Below are 26,072 nucleotides of genomic sequence, written 5' to 3'. Positions count from 1 at the left end.
TTTGGAGGCGGACGAAGAAAGTATAATAATAATAATAATTCCTAGGGTTTTAATAGGTTCCTCGCACCACTTCGTGGTGCTCGGACCCTAATAATAATTCCTAGGGTTTCAATAGGTTCCTCGCACCACTTCGTGGTGCTCGGACCCTAATAATAATTCCTAGGGTTTCAATAGGTTCCTCGCACCACTTCGTGGTGCTCGGACCCTAATAATAATAATAATAATAATAATAATAATAATAATAAATAATTCCTTGCATTCCAATAGGGTCTTCGCACCGTCGGTGCTCGGACCCTAATAATAAATAATTCCTTGCATTCCAATAGGGTCTTCGCACCATTCGGTGCTCGGACCCTAATAAGAAGAAGAAGAATTCCTTGCATTCCAATAGGGTCTTCGCACCGTCGGTGCTCGGACCCTAATAATAAATAATTCCTTGCATTCCAATAGGGTCTTCGCACCATTCGGTGCTCGGACCCTGATAATAAATAATTCCTTGCATTCCAATAGGGTCTTCGCACCGTCGGTGCTCGGACCCTAACTACTGAAAGCGGAACACAGGCTCCCTGCTGTTCACTGTCGGAAGACCGGACCGTGACAACCAGCGGAAGTAAACAACACAGGCGCTACCGGCGTCAATTCAGTGAAAAAAAAGAACGGAAACGGTTGGGTAGTCAGGTGTAAGTGTACAAGCTGTCATAAAGCAGCAATGACTTCAGTTCAGCATTTTAGAGAGTTTGTCAACAACCGACTAACTGCCGCTGCCGAGGAAATATTTGCCATCTTTGAAAAAACTATCGTCGAGTACGAAGAAGAGATAAACCGTCAACGCAGACTGCTGGATGTGGTTTGGAAAACTCAAGTACTGTTAGAGAGAACAGGTCTGTCAACAGGGTTTACATGGAGGTTTGCGATACGGAAGGGATGGGGACGAGCTTCTGTTTATCAGCAACACTTGCAGGCAAATAAATTCAACATACAGAGGCCTACATTTCAGTCAAAGACAGTTTATACACATGTAGAAGTGTATATTATTTGACAGACTGTTCATGAATATAGCAGTGTGCAAAACAACCAGCTGATGACACTAGAACCTGTCTGTAAGTGCACTCAAATTCAGAAATGTAGTGGTGTAGGACTCCCACTGAAGGAAGACTTGAATATTTTTATGAATTAATTTTTATGCATTTTTTTAGTAATTGAGTAAAAGGGGATTTGCATTCTACAGTATTAAATTTTATACACAGACATTTGTGCTGCCATAGCTCGAAATTTAGTGAAAATTGACGTGTTGTCTAAGGCAGACATCAGACTAATTGAACAACAATTTAGAAAATAACACGAGGTCTCTGTCAGTTTCTAACCTATTTCTCTGCCTAACTTGCCATCCATCTATCTATGCTTGCTGCACATGGATAGAAAGGATTGATTTGCAAGGTGGCTGTTGGAGAAACCCATTGACAATATTAAAAAAAAAAACCTGTGACACATCCAATACAAGTAATTTGCTGAATTTTATATTCTGCAGCTGTAAGCAATCCAGACTGATCAGACCAAATGGTGTAAATGAACATATACTTTAGTCAGTGCTTGATTTATCCAGACGGAATAATTGTAAAAATGTAAACATTGTTGAAGATGAATAGTGAAGCTAAGCGTCCCGAACAGTGAATGTGTCAGGGCAGAGCTCGGATATGGCATATCCCTGGCATAATTTAACCACTGTTTGTAAAACCTAAATGAAGGAAAATGTAATTGAAAACTAACTGATTGTATGCCAAACCTGGTTCAGTGGGCATATGGTAGTTGTACACTCAACTGTGCAATAAACCAAGAGTCCAGGCCCCCCAGGACCCATTCAACACACCTTTACCTTATGGTCATTGTTAGTTCTACATTCATATTACACCTTTTTGAACTTTTATAATACTCTGTTTTATTGTAAATGCTGGCAATTTTGCACCTTTTTTGTAAATAACAGCATTTTTGGCACCGTACTGCTATTTCTTTTTGCAGAATTTGCATGTTAGTTGCACTTTCTTTTGTGAATTATTTCCTTGTCTATCTTGTATGCAACATGTGTGAGCCACTGGATACTATGACATTAAACTTGCAGACTGATATTACAATTTGAAGTGGCAAACCACAGGTCACTAACAAATGTAGATGGTTCACATGAACATTTTATTTCCTCTTGTTCCTCCAGAGCTCCCACAGCAACATGTCTCCAAAGAGACGGTTCCCACTGCCCAGCAGCTCAGCAGCATGGAGAGAAACTCCAGTCTGGACCAACAGAACCCAGATCTACCACAGGTTAAAGAGGAACAGGAGGAACTCTGCAGCAGTCAGCATGGAGAGCAGCTTGTACTGAAGCAGGAAACTGATATCTGCATAGGAGCTCTTACTCATGAGGAAGGTGAGCACAGTGAAAATCATAGCTTTTAGTGCTACAGCTCCTTCTACATAGTGAATGAACCCTGTCAGAACAGCACGGAATGAAACACGGATAAGTAATGGTACAACTGATTCATTATGTAAAGACAAAGATAAGTAAAGGAAAACACAGATACTGTTTCTTAACCAGCATAGGAGTCAGCTGATTGAGAGGAATGTTGGCTGCAGACTCTGACGGCATGTTAAACTGTCGATGTCTGTCTTCGATTGTAAGTCATAATCTAAATCCAACTAAAATCAAGTCACAACATTGGAATGTGTTGTTCACAACTGAGTGCTTTAGGAAACATATGAAGTTTTTAACAATCTAACAATGCACTGAACAGCAAGCCCAGTAATTAAAAAAAACAACTGCACAGTTAAAACAACACAAGTATAAAAATATCTTTAGACTTACTCACAGGCTTATGATGTGGTGGTTTGTGGCATTTTATCTCACAAATATTTTTTTTATAATACATCTAGCATAAACCACTATAAAGGGAAGTGAAAATATACTTAGAGAGGCTAGATGGATACGTTTCCTTTTATTGTGAGAGGTGGGTAAAACAGCATTTACTTATGTTTAGCCTCCCCTACAACACATTTTTTACTCTGATCATGTTAGTAATTTATTTCTTGTATTGTTTTTCCCTTCAGAGCTCTCTCAGCTTTCACAGCAACATGTCTCTAAGGAGGAGGAGGAGGAGGTTGTCGCTGAACAGGAGGAACTCTGCACCAGTCAGGATGGAGAGCAGCTTGGACTGAAGCAGGAGACTGATACCTTTATGCTGACTCTTACTCATGTGGAAGGCAACTACAGTGAAAATCAAACTCTCTGCTTGAACCCCAAAGACTCTCAAATGGCAGCAGAGGAAAAATCTGTACCAGAAACGAACTCTGACTACCAGCTACTCTCTTACAAATCTCATTTAGCTGAGAGCCAAGATCACAGAGGAGGAAAGCGTGGAGGCTCAGTGTCAACAGAAAATGCAGAGACAAAACCACGGAAGAGACATCACAAAAGCAATGATGTGCGCAATCATACCATGTTACAGAATTTCTGTAATTCTCCCACAGGAAAAAAGTCTTTCAAATGTGAAACTTGTGGCAAAGCATTTCCATTTAAGTCCAGATTAACCGTACACCTGAGAATCCACACAGGAGAGAAGTCATATTCTTGTAACTTCTGTGGTAAAAAATTCAATGCAAGAAATGCCCTAAAGGTTCATGAAAAATTCCACACAGGCGGGTTACCGCGTTCTCATAATATGCAGGAATAGTTTTTGAGAAATGTCACAAAGCATGAGAAGACACATAGCTGAGAAACCTCACCTTTGATTAGAGACACAAAACTCCATGCAAATTAAATGCTATATATTAATTTGGTGATTTGTCTGTTGATCTCTTGCTTGGCATTTATCATCTCAAACTGGCAAGTGGCCTTGTATTTGCAAAATGCGTTATACGTCTTCTGCAAAATGCATCTGTTGAAAAGAGTTTGCCAGCTGTTTTGTCAAACAACTCTCAGTTTTTCCTTTATTTGACTGTATCATTAAGAATGTGCTAAATGACTATATTTCTAGTTTAATGTAGCCTATTGACTATTAGCAGCTACTAATTTCTGTTTGAAGCAATATTTCTTTAAAACAATTATTTCCCATATCTTGACTAATTATTTTTTAAATTTAAATGAACATCCTCTTATTCTTTTTTTACTGTTTTTGTCGTACCTCAGTCAAAGTACATTCTGTGAACACTCAGTGATGTGTCAAAATGAATGAAGGAAATAAAGTGTTTTTTTCTGATATCATATATTTCCTTTAAGAACAAAACATTCAAACATCATAATGTAAAAATTCTAGATAAACACTGAAGTCTGAAGCTTCAGTCAAATTCTGTTCATCAAGCTTGCAGATCACGGTGACATCTACTGCAAAAATAGTCACAGCAAAGTTCCTTACAGACTGTTGTTCAATTGTAACATGTAAGATATGCTACAGTGCTGCAGCTCATCTGCTGAAGGTAAAGTTTAAATAATGATTTGATACAGTCTGGTGGTTTAATCATACCGAAAAAGCATGAAATGGTGGGAGGTATGTGAGTACATTTATTCAAATAGAGCACTTAGATATATAGAGCATTGATTAAAATCCAGATCTGTGAATTCTTGAACATTTAAATTAAAAATAAAAAGGTAATTTCATGTTATGTATACTTGTACAATATTACGTTTCCCAGCTATAGTTTCTAAGTTTTTACATACACAAACCTGTGAGTTTAGAAAACATAATGCATTATATTAAGTGTTCATCATTAAGATAATAAGTTAAAATTCAAATCCTACACCTGAACTAGCTTCTGCAAAAATATAATAAAAAATAGTAATAAATAAATAATGGAGCTACTCATCAGATACACTAATGATGTTCGATGCTTTTGACTATATATTCCTAAGTTTAATTTACTTAAGTGTATATATTTGGAATACAGATTTATATACTCACGTAATTTTTGGCCATGTGTCGCTTCTATATTTCACACAAAATTATTGTCTGAGAAATTGCTCAAAAAGACGTCAGTAAAATGTAGAAGTGCAGAGAAAATAACAGACACAGGTGAACTATCGTTAATTAAAAGCGGAACAAAAAACAGTTCAACTCACATCCACTGCCGGAGCTTGACAGCGTGGCACCCGGCGGAAGTAAATATAGGGGCTGTCAGCGTCCCTCTGTTAGTCGCATCGTTGAGAAATATTTGGCTTGTAATGAAGCAACAATGTCTTCAGTTCAGAGTTTGAGGCGTTTTTTCAGCGAGAGACTAGCTGCTGCTGCTGAAGAAATATTTATTGTCGTAGAAAAAACTATCGTCGAGTACGAAGAAGAAATAAACCGTCAGCGCAGACTGCTGGATGTCTGGAAACCTCGAGGAAATGTACACAGCACAGGTCTGTAAACACTTTCTGATGTTTTTAAAAGCAACCAATGGAGGATTCAGACTGGTTTTGGATCCTAAAAGTTTGAATGGGTTATTACTTGCTGCTACGTTTGTTTTTATGAACAATTTCATAAGTAAATGGTGCATATGCAAATGGTGCCTTATCAGTGAAGACTGGAACATTTAGAAGAAATAGTGCAACTGATTGATCATGTAAAGACAAGCAGATTAGTCAAGGAAACACGGACACTGTTTCTTAAACAGTACAGGACTCAGCTGATAGATAGAAGAGCTGTCTGCAAATTCTGACAGCATATTAAACCTGTCAGTGTCTACATTAGATCATAAGTCAGAGTCGAAATCAAACTAAAATCAAGTCCCAACATTGGACTATGTTATCATTGTGGAGTGTTTCAGGAAACTTAAAAACATGTTTGTTTGTTTTTTACAATATAGCAGTGCACTGTACTGTGCTAACATTACAAGCTAGATAAACTGAAAGGTAAGAATATTTTTAACTTAAGGCCCTAAGGCGATGTGTTTCATTTTATTAGACAAATTACTACTTGGTTTGGCATCTAGCTTAAACCATTATTAAGGGATATAAACGCATACTCAGAGAGGCTGCATAGATAGATAGATAGATAGATAGATAGATAGATAGATGGATAGATAGATAGATAGACAGACAGACAGACAGACAGACAGACAGACAGACAGATAGATAGATACTTAATTCACCCCCTTGGTGAAGTTCAAGGCATGAAAATCGTGCAAAAGAAATAGCAATAAGGTGCCAAAAATGCTGGTTATAGTTCGATAGATAAACAGACAAGCAGATACTTCATCTGCTTGGGGAAATTCAAGGTATCCAACAGCTTCCACATGTTATGTTTTGCAATTAATCGTGCTGGTCAAAGAAATAAGATGCAAAATTTGCTGCCATTTGCAGTGAAAGCGCTGGTGTTTACAATAAAAATGGGTATTTAAAAGTCAAAATACAGTATCAAAATAAAAATGATTGTAAGTATATATGGGGGGTTCTAGGATCCTGGTGGATCTTGCATTGTTGGGTCGGCAAAACCGCATTTCCTTGTGATTAGCCTCTGCTACAAAACAGTTTTTACTCTCATTATATTAGTAATCTATTTCTTGTAATGTTTTCCTCTTTAGAGCTCCGACAACAACATGTCTGTAAGGAGGAGGAAGAAGTTCTCGCTGACCAGCAGCTCTGTAACCAAGAGAGGAACTCCAGTTTGGACCAACAGGACACAGATCATCCACAGATTAAAGAGGAACAGGAGAACCTTTGCATCAGTCAGGATGAAGAGCAGCTTGTAGTAAAGCAGGAGGCTGATGTCTGCATGGTGACTCTTATTTATGATGACGGAGATCACAGTGAAGATCAAACTCTGTACTTGAATCCTGATGAATGTCAGAGTGCAGCAGAGGAGGAGTCAGCAGTCAACAGCACTGAGACACCAGATCCAAACACTGACTACCAGCTTCTCTCTCATTTAGCTGAGAGCCAAGATCACAGAGGAGGAAAGCATGGAGGCTCATTATCAGCTGGTAATGCAACAGCAAAACCACAGAAGAGACATCACAAAAGCAATAATGTATGTAATTCTACCATGATAAAGAGTTCCTTCAATGTTCCTACAGATCCAAAGTCTTTTAAATGTGAAACTTGTGGAAAAGCATTCCCATATAAGTCCACATTGAACAGACATATGACAATACACACAGGAGTGAAGCCATATTCTTGTAATTTTTGTGGGAAAAGATTCAATCAGCCATCAAGACTCAAAGCTCATAAAATAACCCACACAGGTGAGAGGCCGTACTCGTGTGACGTCTGTGGGAAAACATTTGGTCATGCAGAGGTATTGAAAAGTCACAAAAGAATCCACACAGGTGAGAAGCCGTATTCTTGTAACATCTGCAATAAAAGTTTCGGTTATGCGTCAGCAATGAAAGTTCACAGAAGAATCCACACAGGTGAGAAACCATACTCTTGCACTGAGTGTGGGAAAGGATTCTTTAAATCTTCCGCACTGACAACTCATTTAAGGGTGCACACAGGTGAAAAGCCATATTCTTGTGAAACATGTGGAAAATGTCTCAAAAGTAATTATGGCTTGATGGTCCACATGAGGACACACACAGGCGAGAAGCCGTTTCCCTGCGACACCTGCGGGAGTAGATTTACAGACGGATCGGCTTTGAAAAAGCATCTGAGGAGACACACGGGTGAGAAGCCTCACCTTTGCAGCACGTGTGGGAAAGGTTTTGTTGAGTTGTCGCACTTGAAAAGACATTCAAAAGTCCATATGAACTAAATTCCATATTTATGCAAACCATTTGGGAAGGATTTCTGATCTTGTGGTAATTTGTCAGTTGATGTGAGAAATAGCCACATCAGTGTGACACCTATGGAAAGGATACTTGATTATATCTCACTTGGCGATCATCACATACAGGCAAGTGACCTTGTATTTCCAAAATATTTCTGAGACGATTTGGTTGTAGTGGTTCATAGGCCAAAAAAAAAAACAAACAAGAACCCACAAAGAGTTGTGTTGAAAAGAATTTTTCAGCTGTTTGTTGAACAGCCCTCAGTTTTTCCTTCAAATGACTATTACTTAGAAGTCACAATATCTTAGCTTAATGTAGCACATTGACTCCTGTCAATTACTCATTTCTGTTTGTAACAATATTTCTGTCAGACTATTGTAAAGTCCCACAACTTATCACAGTAGCTGCATATTTCCTACAAATGTAAATCATTGACTGCTTAAGCTAATATCCTTTTTTGCGGTTTGTATACACTACCTCCATTATTCAAGTATATTGTGAACTCTGATAGTATAGTGTAGTGCTGGGTCACTTGTGTTGGCATCATGATATTGTTAAAGACTTTTGATAAGAATAATATTTTCTTGCAATTCTGGTTATTCAGACTTACGTTTCCAGATTTTTAAGTTCATTGAATGGTGCAACTACAAACCAGAATCATCACAGTAATGCAAATAAAGATGTGTCACTAAAGAAATGTGAAATTAATTTGTGTATTTCTTCTAAGAATAAAGCTTTGCAAATTCTGTTCATCAAAGCTTCAGATTGGGGAGAATATCAAAAATAAATCATAAAAGAGTTTTTAACAGGCTGGCGTTCAGTTGTATGTAAACGTGTTTCATGGCTGCAGCTCACCAGTGATGGCTAATTTAAAGTGTGAGTTGAGGCAGTTTGATTATACTGAGCAAATAAATGAAATGTGTGCTACTTTTACTAACCTGTGTAAAGTTTTTAACCCCTGCTTTTTACAAAATAGTAAAAAAAAAACAACTGAGCTTCAATTCAGTTCAGTTTTAATTATATACTGGCAAGTCACCTCAAAGCACTTTCCTGAGTAATGTGAAAATTTATTCAGAGAAATAATTTCAGAGTTTCCTTTTGGATTTTGTTTGAGCAGGCACTTGGCAACAGAGGGGAGAAAAAAAAAAACACTTCCCTCTGGAAGAACCAGAATCAGTAACCAGTGAGTGAGGAGTAAAATGGGGGAGAGAACACAATGACAAATGGAAAACAGACAAACAAGGCATAAAAACGCAATAAACACATTGGAGGTCAGTGTGGCCAGTAACTGCATATCCCGAGACACCTGCAGAAAGGACAAAACACAAACCACGGGAGGGAGAAGACACAAAGTTAGTGACATTCAATGATGGCATATAAAAGAAGGGAGAGAGAGGAGAGGTGATGTGCTCAGTGCATCATGGGATATCCCCTGGTAGTTTAAACGTATAGCATCATAACTAAAGAATAATGCAGGCTCAACAGAATATCACTTAAATGTAGAAATACATAGATATAACAATTTTAATTGAAAGCGGAAAGAAAAAGTGAGCTCAGCTCCATCGCCGGATGTTAGAAGTGTGACACCCAGCGGAAGTAGACAAAAAACTGCCACTAACGTTGTTATTGTCGAGTCGTGGGCGAATTTCTCACCTATACTGTAGCAAAAAAATGCCGTCAGTTCAGTATCTGAGGCGGTTTTTCAACGAGCGACTAGCTGCTGCTGCTGAAGAAATATTTAATGTCGTAGAAAAAACTATCGTCGAGTATGAAGAAGAAATCAGCCGTCAGCGCAGACTGCTGACTGTCATGTGGAAACCTCAAGTAAAGTTACACAGGACAGGTCTGTAAAACCTTTATGCTCTTTAAAAACCAAAAAAGATAAACGTGACTTGTGCCATAAACCTGAAATTATTCGATGTTCTATCCTCTTTTTCGTCCCTGAAGTAGTTTAACAAACCGCGGACAAACCCTGCCTTAACAATGGAGACAGAAACATGGAGGAAAATAATAATATGCAACTAATTCATCATCTGAAGACAAAAAGAGAATGAGGATATAACTGAATAGAGAAATAATGGTTGCAAAATCTAACATTAAACTTGTATTTTTTAGCACAAGTTCAGAATTGCACTTGAAATCTGTCCCTCTAAGTATTTATATCAAATATAAAGTCATGTAACTTGTAAAACACAATGCACAAAGAAATGCAGAGACTTGTTTATTCAAATCTGTATGCGTGCCTGACAATGTACAGATCAGTCTAGAATGATATGTATGTTTGTGCCTGTAATTTACTACTTGGATATCATTATTTGTATGTCAACTGGGCGTTTTTCAATGAGCACGTATGTGTGAAACTGCATTTATTGTGTGTGTTTTTATGAGACTCTTCTACTGCCCAGTTTCTGTTAAAAAAAAATAACAATTGCAAAAATCCCCCAAGTGATCACGCTTGTTTAATATGATCTACAATTGGAAAAAAAGATTTATGAACATGTTTTGTATAATACAAAAAAGTTGTCATGTGCTGTCTTACAGATGCAATTGTCACAAAACTTTTACGTTCAGATTTTTACCTTCAGCCTCACAGATCTGTTCATTTATGCTTTCGAACAGCTTCCTCTGCAAATGTGTATACTGTATGTATTCATATTATTGGTGACATTTTTCTGCATTTATTTGGATCATGGATTAGTATTGCGTTTGGGTGCACTTACCTGTAAATGCCGGTGGAAGCATCGACATTTATGTTTTTTGGTGCACACAGTCCACTTTTACCCTAGACTGAATGCATTCCCAGCAGAGGAACAAATCCATCAACTAGCAGTAGCTTACTTAAACCATATATTTATATTTATAGGCTCCTATGTAAAATCTGCAGTTGGTAAATGCATATTTTCAAATGAAGCGGTGAGTTATTCTGCATGTTTAGAAAAATATATTTCCCTCTTTGAAATTACACATGAATCCACTGAAAACCCAGATGTCCATGTTTTTCTCTAGCATTGAAAAGCAGTATGCCTTTCTGTGTCTCTGAGTCTCAAAACTCCACATACAAACGTCACTTGATCTGTTGATAGTTAACGGCTTAATGTGATGTGAACTGAGGGTGAGCTGTGTACTCATATTATTCAATGAACATCAAACCTGATAAACTAGACGGTTAAAACAACACAAAGGTAAAATGAGATTTAGAATTAGCAGGGTACATAAAAAGTCCTCGATCTCACCTGGAAACATGGGGGCGTAACTCCCATTTTGGAGTATAAACGGTAAACTATATAAATCCTTATATCACTGTCCACAAAACTCGAATGTTCAAAACGATCAAAGAAAATAGGAGAGGGAAACTACAGGAAAAGCGCCCATCCACATCACAGGTGGCAGAAGCAGTCACCCAACCTGCATCATCTGGCTTCTGTTCCTCAAACTGAAATCCCTCTTGCATGGTCACCATTTTTAAAGTGTTGATGAAGTCTTCCATGCTGCTAAAGACAATCTGGAGGCTCGAGATGTGACCTTCTGTAAAGGGGTAGTGAAGCTTAAACATGAGTAGACCAATTGCATTAAAGTTAAAGGACACTATGTTAGAAAATAATGCAAGAACAGTCATTGTGTCTGTGTTTTCTAGTGAGGCTGAGTACTTTTTGACGTACTTTTGCACTAAGGGGCTTATGATGAGATGCTTTGTGATGTTTTTGGTTGAGAGATAAATATTTTATCTGCGACAAATGTCTGTTAAGTGATTTGAAGTGTGAGTGCAGACTGGAGGAGAGTACCTAAATGATATTTCTGAATTTGTATACAGCGTTTTTGTTGCATATAGCCTCCACTCCATGACGATTTTTGTGTCTTGTTATTAATATATTTATTGTGACGCTTTTTCCTTCAGAGCTTCCACAGAAATACTTCTGTAAGCCGGAGGAGGTTGTCACTGATGAGCAACCTGTTAGCCAAGAGAGAAACTCACGTCTGGACCATCAGGACCCAGAGCCTCCACAGATTAAAGAGGAGCAGGAGAACCTGTGCATCAGTCGGGACGAAGAGGAGCTCATACTGAAACAGGAACCTGATATCTGTATGCAGACTCTTACTAATGGGAAAGGTGACCACAGTGAAAATGAAACTCTGTTCTTGAATCTTAATGAATCTCAGATGGCAACGGAGGAGAAATCCTTACTGGCCACCTTAGGTGATAACTCTGAGATATCCGAACTGAACACAAACCACCAGCTCCTCTCTCACAACTCTCCTTTCGCTGGAAGCCAAGATCGAGGAGAAGGAAAGCATGGAGACTCGGTGTCAATAGGAAATGGAGAGACAAAACCACAGACAAGACACTTCAAAACCAATAATGTGCATAATCCTGCTATGTTCAAAAATGACTGCAGTCCTCTCAAAGGTGAAAAGTCATTCAAATGCGACACTTGTGGGAAGGCATTTCCATTTAATTCCAAGTTGATCAGACATCTCAGAATCCACACTGGTGAGAAACCGTATTCGTGCAACGTTTGTGGCAAAAGATTCAATCAGCAATCAATACTGAAGGTTCATAAACGGATCCACACAGGTGAGAGGCCACATATTTGTAACATCTGTGGTAAAAGTTTCAATCAGTCATCGACATTAAAAGCTCATAAAATAATCCACACAGGTGAGAAGCCGTATTGTTGTGACACGTGTGGCAAAAGATTCACTCAGAAATCAATACTGGATTATCATTTCAGAAGCCACAGAGGTAAAACTGATGCTTTTATGGTGACTCTTAGGTATGAAAAAGGTGACCAGAATGAAGATCCAACTCTGTACTTGAATCCTGAAGGATCTCAGATGGCAGTAGAGGAGGACTCCTTGGACCACATATCGGAGATACCAGAACTGCACCCCGACTACCAGAGCCTTGAGCACAGAGGAGGAATGCTTGGAGGCTCAATATCAACTGGAAATGGAGAGATGAAGCCACAGAAGAGACACTACAAAAGCAATAATGTACTTAATCCCACCATGTTAAAGATTTACTATAATACTCACGCATATAAAAATTCTTTCAAATGTGAAACTTGTGGAAAAACTTTTCCATTCCAGTCCAAACTGAACAGACACCTGCGAGTCCACACGGGTGAGAAGCCGTATTCTTGTAACATCTGCGGCAAAAGATTCAGTCAGACAGCCATCCTGAAAGTCCACAAAAGAATCCACACGGGCGAGAGGCCACATTCTTGTAACATTTGTGGTAAAAGCTTTAATCGGACATCAATACTGAACGTTCATAAAAGAATCCATACGGGCGAGAGGCCATTTTCTTGTCATATCTGTGGAAAACAATTCAGTCAGAAGTCAACACTGGATGTTCATGTCAGAACGCACACAGGCGAGAAACCATATTCCTGCAAAACATGTGGAAAACATCTCAGAAGTAATTCTAGCTTGTTGGTCCACATGAAAACACACACAGATGAGGAGCCGTATTCTTGTGAGACGTGGGAGGGATTTCAGATGTAACGGTTTCTTAAAAGTCTGCATGAGCACTGCAGTGGAAAATCTGCTCTTATGATGTTTAAAAAAAAAAAAAAAACATCATACAAATCTGTGACAGGTTCTGTTCCATAAGGGAGAAGGGCAGTTTTGTCCAGTAGTGGTGCAGATAACTGAAAAATCATTCCAAAAAAAAAGTTGGCCATTTACAAGATGGCAAACATTGGAGTCATAATTTTGGATTTTTTTTTTTTTAATATTTTTGAATTTGGTTATTGAATTTGTATAATATTAACATTGTTTTGTACATTTTTGGCACCTTAGAATTCATTTCTAATAACAGAATGCATCTACAAACCTTCAAAAATAAGTAAAATCACCTTAATTCAAAGTGCAAATGTCTTTGAATGAATTGAATTTTGAATTAGTGAGAGTTATTTAAACCTTATTAGTATTTAGAACTTTTTAGAACTCTACTTTTGAATTTGAATTAAGATTTTACTGTAGTTGGAAAAGAACATTTTAAGTAAGGATTAGTTCCAGGAGTCCATCTAAGTGACTTCTGAGACAAAAATGCTTCCTCTACTACTACACCCTCACACTCCATGCATATTACATCATTGGATTGATATGCACTACACCCTTCATTTCTCATACATGTTTTAAAGGACCGCACACAACTAGTGTAAGAAGTACAAATAGAAGACTGGTCTACTTTTTCATTTGCAACTGTAGTGGAACTATAGTAATGCAGCAGCTGCTATTCAAATGACCTGCATATGTTATGTGATCAGTGTCGCCACTGTGCCGATATAACCTTGCTCAGATTAAAACTCCTTCCTCATAAGGGCATTAGTTCTCAAGTTTTGAGCCAGCTCATTGAACATACAAATTTTGAAAGCAGTCCTTAACCTGAAATATATTTTGTTTCTCTAAAAATAAGTAAAAATGTGATTACTATATTATCAATTGATAATATATGTAAGAGTCACGTGGTCTTGTACTGAACGTGTAGCAAACAATTCTCTTGCAGTGTGTCCTGGCTAAAACACACAATAACATTCTTATCTCAATTACTTGTTGAAACCTATAAATAATGATAATTCCCCCACTAAAGAAACACTGTTTTGCAGAATCTACATCTATGCAATTGCATGACTAAAATTTCCCATTGAGATGAGGTCACAATATGAATGCAATTTTGCTTTTGTAATCTCCCAAATCTTGGAAACGTGCTCGTTTCACACCGAGTACGTTGTACTTACAGACTGACTAATGGACATCTTAATGGAATTGTTAATTGTACAGATTATTTTTCTTTTTTTTTTTTGCACTACCTCAGTCATTAACGGTTTGTGAACTCTCTGATCTTAAAGCGTTTGTTGTCTGCAGTTTTTATACACACTACCGTTCAAAAGTTTGGGGTCACCCAGACAATTTCATGTTTTCCATGAAAACTCACTTTTATTCATGTGGTAACATAATTGCACAAGGGTTTTCTAATCATCAATGAGCCTTTCAACACCATTAGCTAACACAATGTATAGAATAGTCATTTACCACAGTAACAATGTCTTGGCTGTATTTCTGACTATTTTAATGTTATCTTAATTGAAAAAAGCTGCTTTTCTTTCAAAAATAAGGACATTTCTAAGTGACCCTCAAACTTTTGAACAGTAGTGTATACATTTTTAATATTCACAAATTCAGTGGTTTAATAACTTGGTTAACTACAAGCACTTTCTACCCAAGTCTTAGGAGTACATATCTTGACAGGTGTTGGAGAATGAAAATAAGTGCTGTTATTTTCATTTCAAAGTTGAATTTATTTCAAATTTGCAAAATTGTTTTTAAGTATTTGACATTTAAACTGTTGGTTCCTTTTTAAGCAAAAAGACATATTTTTCATGTGGATGTCAGTTACTGCATACTGGCTGTTAAGTTGTATTTACTGCAGTTCCTAAGTTTTTTTTTTTTGTTTTTTTTTTTTTTTTTGTGTAAGTCACATAGCCAGAGTATGATGAGTTTCTCTAGAAAGCAGTGACACGTGGTGAAGGTTTCTTGCAGATGTGGGGCTGCATTTTTGCAATTGGAATTTGGGAATTAGTCACTATTGGTGGTGTCCTCAAGTAATTCTATGAGGGAAGCATTTGATTGGTCCCAAATTCAATCTGCCACATAACAATGTTGCCAAACATACAGCTTGAATTGTGCAACAGTTGATGACTTTTTGGTCCAGATTCAAACCAGAGTTCAGATACAGACCAGTACCAAACTGAAGAAAAAAATACAAAAGCGTAAGTGTCTTTGTAAAGTGTTAGGCCACCACGTGCTGCTGAAGATGTATTACCATATACATGTTTATGTTATAAAGATATATACATGTAAACCTTTACTTTCCCTCTTCACTCTTGTTTTTAATCTTTACTATCGTTCTTCACCCCCTTAATTTTGTAACTTTACTTTTCCTCTTCACCCTTTTTTATTTTCTGATCTTTACTTCCTATCTTCACCCCTTTTTATTGATGTTTACTATCCTCTTCAACCTCTCCAGTTTTGTTATCTTTATTTTTCTTCTTCACTCTTTTTATTTTACGATCTTTACTTTCCTCTTCAGCCTTTTTATTTTACTTCCCCCTTCCACTTTTTTCTTTCATAATCACGAGCTCTCAACTTGTATTGAACAATATTTACTTTAACTTTTCACACTTTTTAAAAAATAACCTTTAGCTCACATTTCCACCCAACAATCTTTACTCAAGCTTCCCTATTTAATTTTGCTGTCTTTAAAAAAAAAAAAATCTTTGCGTTCCCTCTCCACCTTTTTGCTGCTACTACAACTTTATTTACATGCCAGTGTTGCATGTCACTAACTTTGTGTCTTGTGTCTAACCCTAACCCCAGCTGGACAATCCACACAGCATAACGTGTACTCCTTTAACTGAAAGTAAAGAAATAGTCCCTAGTTTGTACCTGCTGTGAGCATGCTTTTAGTGTTTTTACGCCAGGACAGTAGGTGGCTGCACGAGCCATTTACAAGATGCTTGTATCTGCGCCAACATAATTTGCGGAAGTAAACAGAAAGACGTTAACGCAACTTCTGTCGCCTTAAAGTGTGTTTTTAATTATTATTATTATTATTATTCAGTTTTAGCATCTCGGTATGAATCCAGTGATGTATCCGGTGCAAAGTGTGCGTAAGTTTGTCTGCGATCGTCTTACAGAAGCCGCTCAGGAAATCCTGGGAGCCTTTGAGAAGAGAGTCGAAGGTTACGAGGTAGAAATCGCTCGTCAGCGCAGACTTTTGGAGTCCGTGTTTCTGCCTGAGATAAAGTTACAACGCGCAGGTTGGTCAGATCACCAAGATATGCACTGCGGGAAATAGCTGTGAAATGTCCTTGTTTTTAATTGTTCGCTGTTTCTCGACTCTTTACAGCCAAGCCGGTGGAACGTGTGCGGGGGTGTTAACACACTAAAGCTAGAAGGGTGTAACACCTCGATATGTAGTTAAAGTGAACTTGTTTTTGCACAAATGATCACGTTTAACCAAAGACAATATAGATGCTGTACCACTTGCAGAAATAAGCAGGTGTTAGATGCAATAAGGAACTCAACTCCACCTTCAAACCGACGCTGAAGTTCGCTTCCGATTCACAGCTTCTGGTTTGTAGTTAAGGGAAAAGTTACGGGAAACTTACCTCACAGCTCTGAACGATCGATTCTCCACATTTTAATGATGTGAAATCGTATAAGAGTCTTTAGTTAAACACTTTATGTCTGAAGGTCACTTTCAAATTTGTGATACCTTTATTTTATTTGTGAAAATGAAAAAGGAGATTTTCCAATTTTTTATTTTTAACAAATTCAAACCATATCATACCAGGTCTACATGAAAAACTACTATCGATAGACTAGTCAGATGTGGACAGATTGTCCCACAAAGGCTAAAGAAACTTGACAAGTTTCAGATTTGTGAAAATACAATAAAAAGGAGATTTTGCTGCTTTTTTTGACACATCTCGACTACATTACACCAGGTCCTTATCAAAAATAATTACATATAGAACGGTCAAGTGTGGACTAGATTGACATATAGATGTTAATGACTCTTTAGAATGCAGCCTTCAATTTGTCTTTATTTTTTTGTGTGTTTTTGCACCTATTAGGACCACATTAGACAAGTTCCAGAGGGAAAAAACAAGATATACAGACAAGTTAAATCTGGACTAGATTGTCTTTCAGATGCCTAGGACTCTTTAAAACACGGTGCTTGACTTGTGAAATCTTTCTTTTATTTGTGAAAATACAGTAAAGGGAGATTTCACTGCTTTTCCTCCCACATCCAGACTACATCAGATCAAGCTCCTATCAAAAATCATTACATATAGACCCGTCAAATTTGGACTAGACTGCCCTATAGATGCTAAATTTGTGAAACTTTTATTCTACTTGTGAAAATACAAAATATGCATTATTACACTGCGTTACATCTGCGTTTGGATCAAATTAGACCAGACCCAGATGAAAAACTAGTATTTTGAGACGTGTCAAATCTGGACTAGTTTGACTTACAGAGGCTAAATACTGTTTAAAACACACTGATTTGTGATAATGAAGAAAAGGGGAAAAATGCTATATACTGACTATGCTAATCGTACACAATTTTCTTCAATTTTTTTATGCCACATTTGTGCAGTCACAGTTATTTTCACAATAAAATGGCAAAACAGAGGGTGTGCAGCAAACAGGCCAGTGTTAGAACTTTTTACTCACTATATGATAAACCAGATACCAGAGGCAACATACATTAAAGAACATCATTAAACCCACAAAGTTATTACAGGATCATCTGACCCAAAGCACTGTGTGCAATGAGGACTGTATTATCTCTTGATTGCAGCTTTGGGCAGTGGGGAGTTCCTCAGATACTAAATGCAAAGAGAAAGCCCTTCTGTTTTACTTAAGTTTGTCATTACTGCATTATATTCTCAGTCCTCGGTAAGGGTAACTGTAAAGCTTCCAATTTGCATTTTTCGTTATGTAATGTCATAACCACAGCTGTTAAATATAGACCCTCATATCTACAGCATTTCATTTTTACCCCACTCCTCTGTCCTTATCTTTAGATCTTCTACAGATATCTCCCGGTGAAAACGGGCAGATTCACCAAAACCAGCAGAACCACGAGTCAGTTCAGCAGATTAAAGATGAACATGAAGAAATACCCATCAGTGAGCAACAGCAGCAGGAGACTGGCGGTTCTAAGTCGACTCCAGCTTGTGGTCCAAGTGTCTGCGGTGATCAGTGTCAGCCTTCAGACTCCGACCAAACTCGGAGTGCAGCGAATAAAGATCCCCAAACCAACATCTCAGATAAATCTGGATCTGACAGGGAGAGTTCTTCAGAAAAACAGCTCTCCTCTCAAAACTCGCATGAAGCTGACAGCCAAGATCACATGACTTGTAGCCCTGGAAGTGCAACACCAACAAGAGATGATGAGTGTGTGCCAGATCCGGAAAGCTATGACGAGAACACAGCATCAACTGTGAATACTGAGCAGTCACTGGATAAGAGAAGCAATGAAGAAGACACAACATTAGCTACAAATAATGAGCAGTCATCAGATAAGCAAAGCAATGGAGAGAACATAAAGTTGACTACAGGCACTGAGAAAACATTAGATAAAGAAAATAATGAAGCACACACAACATCAACCAGTAGAATGGAGGCAACAATGATTGAGAAATCTAACAGTGAGATGACAGAATCAGCTGCAAGTACTAAGCAAAGACCAAATAAGAGAAGCAAAAAGACGATGACAGCAACTAGAAGCTCCAGCCGAACGCCTAGTAAGAAGCAGGGTGATGAGAATCCTCCAGAAAATGTAAATAGTGAGTCAACACAAAACATGAAAAGCCAGGATGGGAGACCAACCTCAACTGGAAGTGAGAAAAGCGATGGTAACATCCCAGGACTAACAAGAAGCATGAAACTAACGGCAAACAAGAAACTTGACCCAAAAAAGAACGGTGATAGTGATCAGAAACCATCAAATACAAGTGCTAATCCAACAACAAAAAGGACACCCAGCGACAGAAAATCAGCATCAAGTAGAAGTACCCCAAAAACAGCAAACAAGAACTATACTAATGAGAACTCAAGATCAAATGAAGATACTGAGCCCGATGCTAAATGTCATGATGACACAACAACTGCAAGTACTGAGCCGAAGAGAAATAAGAAAACGAATGAGAAGACAGAAGCTAATGGAGGCACGGATCAGACAGCAAATAGTAAACCCAATGAGGGGAACGCAACATCAACTTCAAGCACTAAACCGGCACAAAGTAAGAAACGCAGTGATGTGAAGGCAACCTCTGCTGGAAACAATGAGCCAACACAAAATCAGAATGGTAATGGTGAGAACACAGCAGCCACTGAAAGTACTGAATCAACACCAAATAAGAAACAGAGAACATCAACTCGAAGCAATGAGGGAACAACAAAAAAGAAACCTAACAGTGAAACCAAAATGTCAGAAAGAAGTAAAGAGGCGTCACTACTTGAGCAAAATGAGGAAAGTGCAACATCAAGTAGTGATTCAGCACAAAAGAATATACACAAGGATGAGAGTATCGCATTAAGTACGGATGGTAATGCAGCTGGAAAAGCCAAGAACGATGACAACCCCTACAAGTGCGACAGGTGCGGTAAAGTAAAGAGCAATTTCAAAAACTACAAATTTCACATGAAATCTCACACTGTCGAAAAGAAATTCAAGTGCCACATTTGTGGGAAAAAATTCAGAGAGAGTTGGTATTTGAATAATCACATAGAAACTCACTCTACTGAGAGGCCTTTCCAATGTGACGTTTGCGGAAAGAGATTCCTCCGGCGTTACAACCTGGACCTCCATCTTAGGGTTCACACCGGGGAGAAGCCGTTCAAATGCAATACTTGCGGGAAAAGCTTCAGCGCTCCTGTGAATTTGAAGAAGCACATCAGAACCCACACTGGTGAGAGACCTTACAGATGCAGTGACTGCGGGAAAGGGTTTACAGATTGTACCTCCTTCAAAAATCACCGGCGAGTGCACACAGGGGAAAAGCCCTTTAAATGTACGTATTGCAAGAAAAAATTCGCCACAGGGACGACTTTGAAGATTCACATCAGGACACACACGGGTGAAAGACCATACAAGTGTGATGTGTGCAATAAGATGTTTGGTCACAAAACAGACCTGAAACAGCACGTGAGGTTGCATACTGGGGAGAAGCCTTATGAATGCAGCAGTTGTGAGGAAAAGTTTTCCACCTGGTTAAAACTCCACAAACATAAGCGTGTCCACACGAGTGATGCACAAAGCTCCTCTAAATAGCACGTCTGCATCCTGTTAATGATAGAAGTCGACAACTCAGTCGCAAATCATGCATCTTGAGGTAGTGGAATATCACACAACTCAAAATAGTGTTTTCAATGCATTTAAGTTTTGGGGGTTTTTTTGCCTTGAACTTCAACTTTTTTGAGTTTTGGGATTTGTTGTTTGTTTTTTTTTTGGGGTTTTTTTGCATATTCACTGTATTTTTCAGCTGGATTTGGTCTCAAAGGTTGAAAAAAACTGCTACAAGTGAAAAGTTAAATATCACTCCAGGGGGGTTGGTTTGAGTACTTTATATAGGATTTTTCAGAATTTATCCAGTGCCAAAACACTCCACAGCAGTTTAATAGCAAAATGACAATCATTTTATTGACAATTGTGACATAACTACTGTAGGTTTACATTTTTATTTGTGCCAATCAGGAATATGACAATGTATTTGACTGTCCACTGTAGTTCTTATTTTTTTCCTCTTTTTTTATTGCTGATTTGTAGGGTTTTGAATTGTATTTTTGGGGGCTGAGCTGCACCTTTGCACACTCTTGCAAGCCAGTCTTATGATAGCGACTCAAGAACAATACTTCATTGGTGAATTTTTTATAGTGGCACCTTAATATGATCTAAAGTACCACCACATTTTCCTACAAGTGTTAACAGTAGATAAAGAAAACCCAATAATGAGATAAAAATACTGGAGCATATTTTGCCATTTATCAATTGAGAAAAATGATCCGGTATTACATATGTGAGTTCACAAACTGTCAGGCTGAGCTGTATTCTGTATATGTGGCCACGTATGTCTTAGGGAGACTTAATTTTAAAGAATGCTCAAGTTGATATAACTAAATGTATTCCCATGTCTGGTGTTTACCAAACCTCTTAATATGTCATTTTCTATGATTAATCTCAGGAATAAAGTTTGTTTTTTTATTACATAAAAAGAAATTTTCCATAAAAATAACAAAACAGTAAATATATTTGAACATTTGGCTTTTGTTTTAAATATAATTAGAATGAAACAAATAAAAACTGGAGAGTGCCACAATGTCAAACACAAATCCCACAGTTTTGTGCCTTGCAAAATTTCATGACAGAGATGATTGATTTGAGAATATATTGTCTGTGTATGTTTTTTAAAAGATATTATTGATTGTACCAGATCAAAGAGAGAATGAGACACTGAATATTTGATACCTTAACTTCTTGCTAATGAGCTTATGTAAAGGTTTTTTTCTTACTGTTTTTCTAATGTACAATATTTCAAAGCAATAAAAACAATGTAAGTGATTTTAAAAATAATGTGCCTGTTCTACATTTTGTTAAACTATAGGTGCTTTTTCTGAACTGGCTATATCCAGTTTGGGTAGAAGAGACCTGCTATTTTTTGATTTTCACAAGATTTTCTGTTGTTTAAAGAAAAATACACAGATTTGGCACAAAGCAAAGTGTTTCCATTTAGATAAGTGAATAAACTGAAGTATAGAGACCGACTCACATCAAACACACCATTAAAGACCCGGTCTTTATGAGTTAGGATCTATCAACGGAAATTAAACATTGCTAGTAGTCGTAATTATGGTTTCATTAGTGTGTAATCACCTCTCTATGAATCATGTTTTCATTAGCTCATAATGAACACTCATCTATTTAGGCAGCAGGTCGTGTTTCACCACACTGCAGCATCATGTTTCTACAATATCTCAGAGTCAACTGTGATTACTATGAAAAATATGTATTTTTTTTTCCAATAACTTCTTCATTTTTATAATTCCTAGCATATAGGGGAAATGGGTCCTCAAGGTCACTGATTCTTGCAGAACCATTCCATCTGATGGGGCCAACAATTTGAACACAGTCATCACATAATCACAACCATTATTAAATAATCAGATGAACAATGAATTTTGGCCTCTGGGATGATCTTAGAGGTTTATTGCTTTGGCTTTTTAGAATGCACACGCTGTAGGTGTCTGGTCTCTGGTTCATCCATCTTTATACAGGCCTCTGAATCACAAGCACATACTACATATATACTGATATGTAAACAATACCTGAAAGGAAATTAATTTCACTTGTTATGGAGATGGATCTTTTATCTTCTTTACATAAAAACACTCTCCAGTAGCACTGAGTCACTCGTGGCTCTACTCTGCCATCATGTGGCCTTTTATATATCTGTACCGTGTTCTATACATTTATGTAACAGATACTAGTGGGTGCGCGTTAATCTGTAAATTGTTCTGCTGCTTATATATTGCTGCCCACTGCCCCTGTGTATGAATAGATTTCTTGTAGTGGCTTAACTTTGTTAGTTTTAGTGTCTGTTTGGCAAATGTTTAATGATCATTTTATGTAACTGATGTATTTTTACTGTACTACACATTCACACTTTAGATAATATCCCTGTTTAGTAAATAACTCATGCAGAGAAATTTTCTACCAGCTCTGAATCTGTTGAGATTAATCCCCACCTAGTATAGTAGAAAGAATTTTTTCTTTCTGCTATACCTGGTGGGCATTTATGAGTCTCCCAACAGTGCATTTGCATCCATCCATCCATCGTCAGGTGAGCAAAAGTAAAAAAAGCTGACAGTTGTTTATTCTTGCACGTATTGTTCTTACAGAGAAGAAGCAGTGGGTGTTTATCTTTCATTTGAGTTCATTTTGTCTTGTCGCATGTTGAGATAACAATTGAAACCAGAAGACATGCACCAACATAAAGACAACCATTTCATCTGTTAAAAAAGTGATTGTGTCGGAAACAGATGTAACAAGTGTAGCAGTGAGAACATTTCTGCAGAAAAATGAAAGGATGACACAGAGGTCAGACATCTGATACTGTATTGAAACATGATTCACCTGATCAGTGAAACATGGTGGAGGTAATGTCATGGCCCTGGGATGTATGTCTGCTTCTGGAACTGACTCACTCGTCTTTACAACAGCAGAATGAATTCAGAAGAGTATAAACACATTTTGTTTGGTTTTTTACAAAGCAGTTCCTCCAAAATTGGCCAGACCTTCATCCTGCAGCAACACAGTGAGACACAGCCTGAGCAACCACAGCTTTAATCAGAGACACAAACTGAAGGTCAGCTAGCAGATTTAAACCCTGTCAAACTTGGATGCTACCTGCTGAAAAGGAGACTGAGGACAGAGGGCTGCAGCTGGAGGCAGCTGCTTTGAAGGCCTGGAAATGTATTTCCAAAGAAGATATGAAATGTTTAGCATTGTAAAAGGATCACTGACTTAATGGTATCATTACATCAACAGGCCAAACATTCAACTTTATCACCTTCATTTTCTGTGGCATTCATGTGTTAACTTACTTTCACACATTCAAACAAACTGGACTCAACATTGAAATAGCTTCTTCTGTAAATAACAGGATGCATGTGCATACAGAAAGCTTGGAATTAAAGCAACATAAAGGTTATATTCTGTTTTTGTCTCATTGTAGTTTTTTTTTTAATTCAAGTAGAAAAAACATCAAATTTTACTTTTAACACTTTTTTGAGGACACTGTACTTGGTCTCTTGAATTTTCATATTTTTCTAGGCTATATACTGTACACATATTTACATACATTATTATTTATGCATATTAGAGCTCCTTCAGAATAAAAAGATCAGACTTCTGATACTGTTTTGATTTGATAAACCTTGTAGGTGAGGGTGAGGGCTAGGTTATAATATTTAAAGATAGTTTAAAACATTGCATTTTTATCTATAGCTCAAGTCAAAATCAAAGTGAACTTTATTGCCAATGAAATGTAATGTTCTTTCTCAAAGGATTCACACTGCACAAAAAAATATATATGTATACACACACACACACACCAGATAATACAAATAATTTTTTAAAAAAATGAACAGTGCAAATATGTAGAGTTGCAGTAAAAGCTGAGAGCCGAACACAGTGTGCTTATAATACAATTTAACCAAAATATTTTATGTCTGTGCTGCTTTTTTTCAGCAGACATGTTGCTTCTGGACTATTTTTACTTGGAGTTTAGTTCATCTCCTGTGATATTCCAGCTGTGGATTTGCACCACTGTTCCCTTTGTACGAACACACACTCATTTTTCTATCAGCCTTTTCATCTCTCCAACTCCTCTCTGTTGCATATACACACACAATCAAAGGTTTACTCAGTGCAAAATATTATTTTAGCACAGAGTTTGCTGTCAGATATGAATGCATCTAGTTGCAGTTGAATATACAAAGTGATAAAAATGGATAACAGCAGATTAAAATGTAAGAAATTGCCAAAGCTGCCCGTCTACTCCTCTGTGAGACCACCTACCTGCGTCTCTTTGCTGTGTATTTATCAGTCTGTGTTGCAGTGCTAAACCAGTGAGTTGTGTTGCCAGAGCTGCAGTGGCTCCAGTGTCATTTTGGATCATTAGGAGCTCACAGGTGGGTTCATGAATCATCTCGATGATGTTTGCACAGCTGGCTGCAGCCCTTCTCTCCTAACCACCGCCGCCATATCAGTTTCAGACTGACAAATATATGTAATCACCTCAGATGACGTGTTACTTTGTAACATCATAGTGATTGATGGAGTCGTCCTGTGAGTCGGCCTCTGGGGCAGCAACTGAAATGTAGAAAAAAAGAAACAAAATACTGTATAAAAGGTGCATTTATTTACTCTATGTTATTTGGGACACCAGAGAAAAATACATTAGTGCTTATTTTCTTCCTTCAGTCAGGCCTCAGGGAGGTTCTTTAAAAAGGCCTCCAGCATCTTAAAAGACTTTCACCTCTTTTAGAAACAGTTTGACCCCGACCCGAAAATGAAATCACACAATATGAAATCCAGGACCACCAGAAGGAGCTGCAGCTTCATTTGTCAAACTGTCAAGCTACTGAACATATTAGGCCACACAAACACACACACACACACACACACACACACACACACACACACACACACACACACACACACACACACACACACACACACACACACACACACACACACACACACACACACACTCACACCTCACACACACACACTGTAGGTGGCTGCATCTGCATCTTTTATACACATTATTAAAATTATCTGATATTTTAATGCTTTTTAATGCATCTTCTATCTGCACTTTCTTCTTATATGCAGCACCTTTTAAATACATACTGAACCTTCAAGTATGTTTACACACAACTGCAGCTTGTATGTACTTTTTGCACTACTTTACACCATTACATTATCATTCAGCAATGTGCAATATTCAGAAGTGCACTCGGTTGCACTGCTCTTTTTATAGTGCTCTCAATACACCAAATGAGCTATTTATTTAAGCTGTTTTCATAGGTAACACTTGTACATATAACATTTTTATTATGTTTTTAGATTTTATATTTATACGTGTTACAGAACTTTTAAAAAAATTCTGATTGTTTGAATGTACTGCTAGTAAAATAATTTTGATCTATTCTGCACTTATGTGTTTGATACAAAGGCCTACATTTCACTTTTTCTT

At 37.6% G+C, this 26,072-nt stretch overlaps 4 protein-coding genes across 6 annotated transcripts; all 4 read left to right on the top strand.

The window, feature by feature from the left end:
* The first annotated feature begins 612 nt into the window (after positions 1-612).
* Positions 613-4,241, top strand: LOC111577501 (zinc finger protein 37 homolog). The gene is made up of 3 exons (XM_023283813.3): positions 613-881; positions 2,207-2,416; positions 3,094-4,241. The coding sequence occupies exons 1-3, from the start codon at positions 710-712 to the stop codon at positions 3,714-3,716; spliced, it is 1,005 nt and encodes a 334-aa protein (XP_023139581.2). The 5' UTR covers positions 613-709; the 3' UTR covers positions 3,717-4,241.
* Positions 4,242-5,136: 895 nt separating this feature from the next.
* Positions 5,137-8,485, top strand: LOC111577500 (zinc finger protein OZF-like). Its single transcript, XM_023283812.3, has 2 exons — positions 5,137-5,380; positions 6,544-8,485. The coding sequence occupies exons 1-2, from the start codon at positions 5,212-5,214 to the stop codon at positions 7,710-7,712; spliced, it is 1,338 nt and encodes a 445-aa protein (XP_023139580.2). The 5' UTR covers positions 5,137-5,211; the 3' UTR covers positions 7,713-8,485.
* A 770-nt stretch (positions 8,486-9,255) lies between these two features.
* LOC111577499 (zinc finger protein ZFP2-like) lies at positions 9,256-16,307 on the top strand. Of its 3 annotated transcripts, none has more exons than XM_035954462.2 (3): positions 9,256-9,571; positions 11,624-12,385; positions 12,501-12,681. In XM_035954462.2, the coding sequence occupies exons 1-3, from the start codon at positions 9,400-9,402 to the stop codon at positions 12,542-12,544; spliced, it is 978 nt and encodes a 325-aa protein (XP_035810355.2). In that variant the 5' UTR covers positions 9,256-9,399; the 3' UTR covers positions 12,545-12,681. The 3 variants fall into 3 exon arrangements, with proteins under 3 accessions (XP_035810355.2, XP_035810356.2, XP_023139578.2); XM_035954463.2 differs by having other exon boundaries at positions 9,257-9,571; positions 11,624-12,301; XM_023283810.3 differs by having other exon boundaries at positions 9,258-9,571; positions 11,624-16,307.
* A 61-nt stretch (positions 16,308-16,368) lies between these two features.
* On the top strand, positions 16,369-21,883 carry LOC111577498 (zinc finger protein 37-like). Its single transcript, XM_023283809.3, has 2 exons — positions 16,369-16,553; positions 18,333-21,883. The coding sequence occupies exons 1-2, from the start codon at positions 16,370-16,372 to the stop codon at positions 20,582-20,584; spliced, it is 2,436 nt and encodes an 811-aa protein (XP_023139577.2). The 5' UTR covers position 16,369; the 3' UTR covers positions 20,585-21,883.
* Positions 21,884-26,072: the final 4,189 nt, after the last annotated feature.

This window comes from Amphiprion ocellaris, chromosome 6 (assembly GCF_022539595.1).
Source record: "Amphiprion ocellaris isolate individual 3 ecotype Okinawa chromosome 6, ASM2253959v1, whole genome shotgun sequence".
In the NCBI taxonomy this organism is placed as follows: domain Eukaryota; kingdom Metazoa; phylum Chordata; class Actinopteri; family Pomacentridae; genus Amphiprion; species Amphiprion ocellaris.
This window is presented reverse-complemented; position numbering and strand designations above follow the sequence as displayed.

Excerpts from the sequence above, each read along its gene's own strand:
- LOC111577500 (XM_023283812.3), top strand. The coding sequence starts at position 5,212 with ATGTCTTCAGTTCAGAGTTTGAGGCGTTTTTTCAGCGAGAGACTAGCT. Across the intron at positions 5,381-6,543 it reads AGGAAATGTACACAGCACAG|AGCTCCGACAACAACATGTC; the intron begins GTCTGTAAACAC and ends TTTCCTCTTTAG.
- LOC111577501 (XM_023283813.3), top strand. The coding sequence starts at position 710 with ATGACTTCAGTTCAGCATTTTAGAGAGTTTGTCAACAACCGACTAACT. Across the intron at positions 882-2,206 it reads AGTACTGTTAGAGAGAACAG|AGCTCCCACAGCAACATGTC; the intron begins GTCTGTCAACAG and ends TTGTTCCTCCAG. Across the intron at positions 2,417-3,093 it reads AGCTCTTACTCATGAGGAAG|AGCTCTCTCAGCTTTCACAG; the intron begins GTGAGCACAGTG and ends TTTTCCCTTCAG.
- LOC111577498 (XM_023283809.3), top strand. The coding sequence starts at position 16,370 with ATGAATCCAGTGATGTATCCGGTGCAAAGTGTGCGTAAGTTTGTCTGC. Across the intron at positions 16,554-18,332 it reads GATAAAGTTACAACGCGCAG|ATCTTCTACAGATATCTCCC; the intron begins GTTGGTCAGATC and ends CCTTATCTTTAG.
- LOC111577499 (XM_023283810.3), top strand. The coding sequence starts at position 9,400 with ATGCCGTCAGTTCAGTATCTGAGGCGGTTTTTCAACGAGCGACTAGCT. Across the intron at positions 9,572-11,623 it reads AGTAAAGTTACACAGGACAG|AGCTTCCACAGAAATACTTC; the intron begins GTCTGTAAAACC and ends TTTTTCCTTCAG.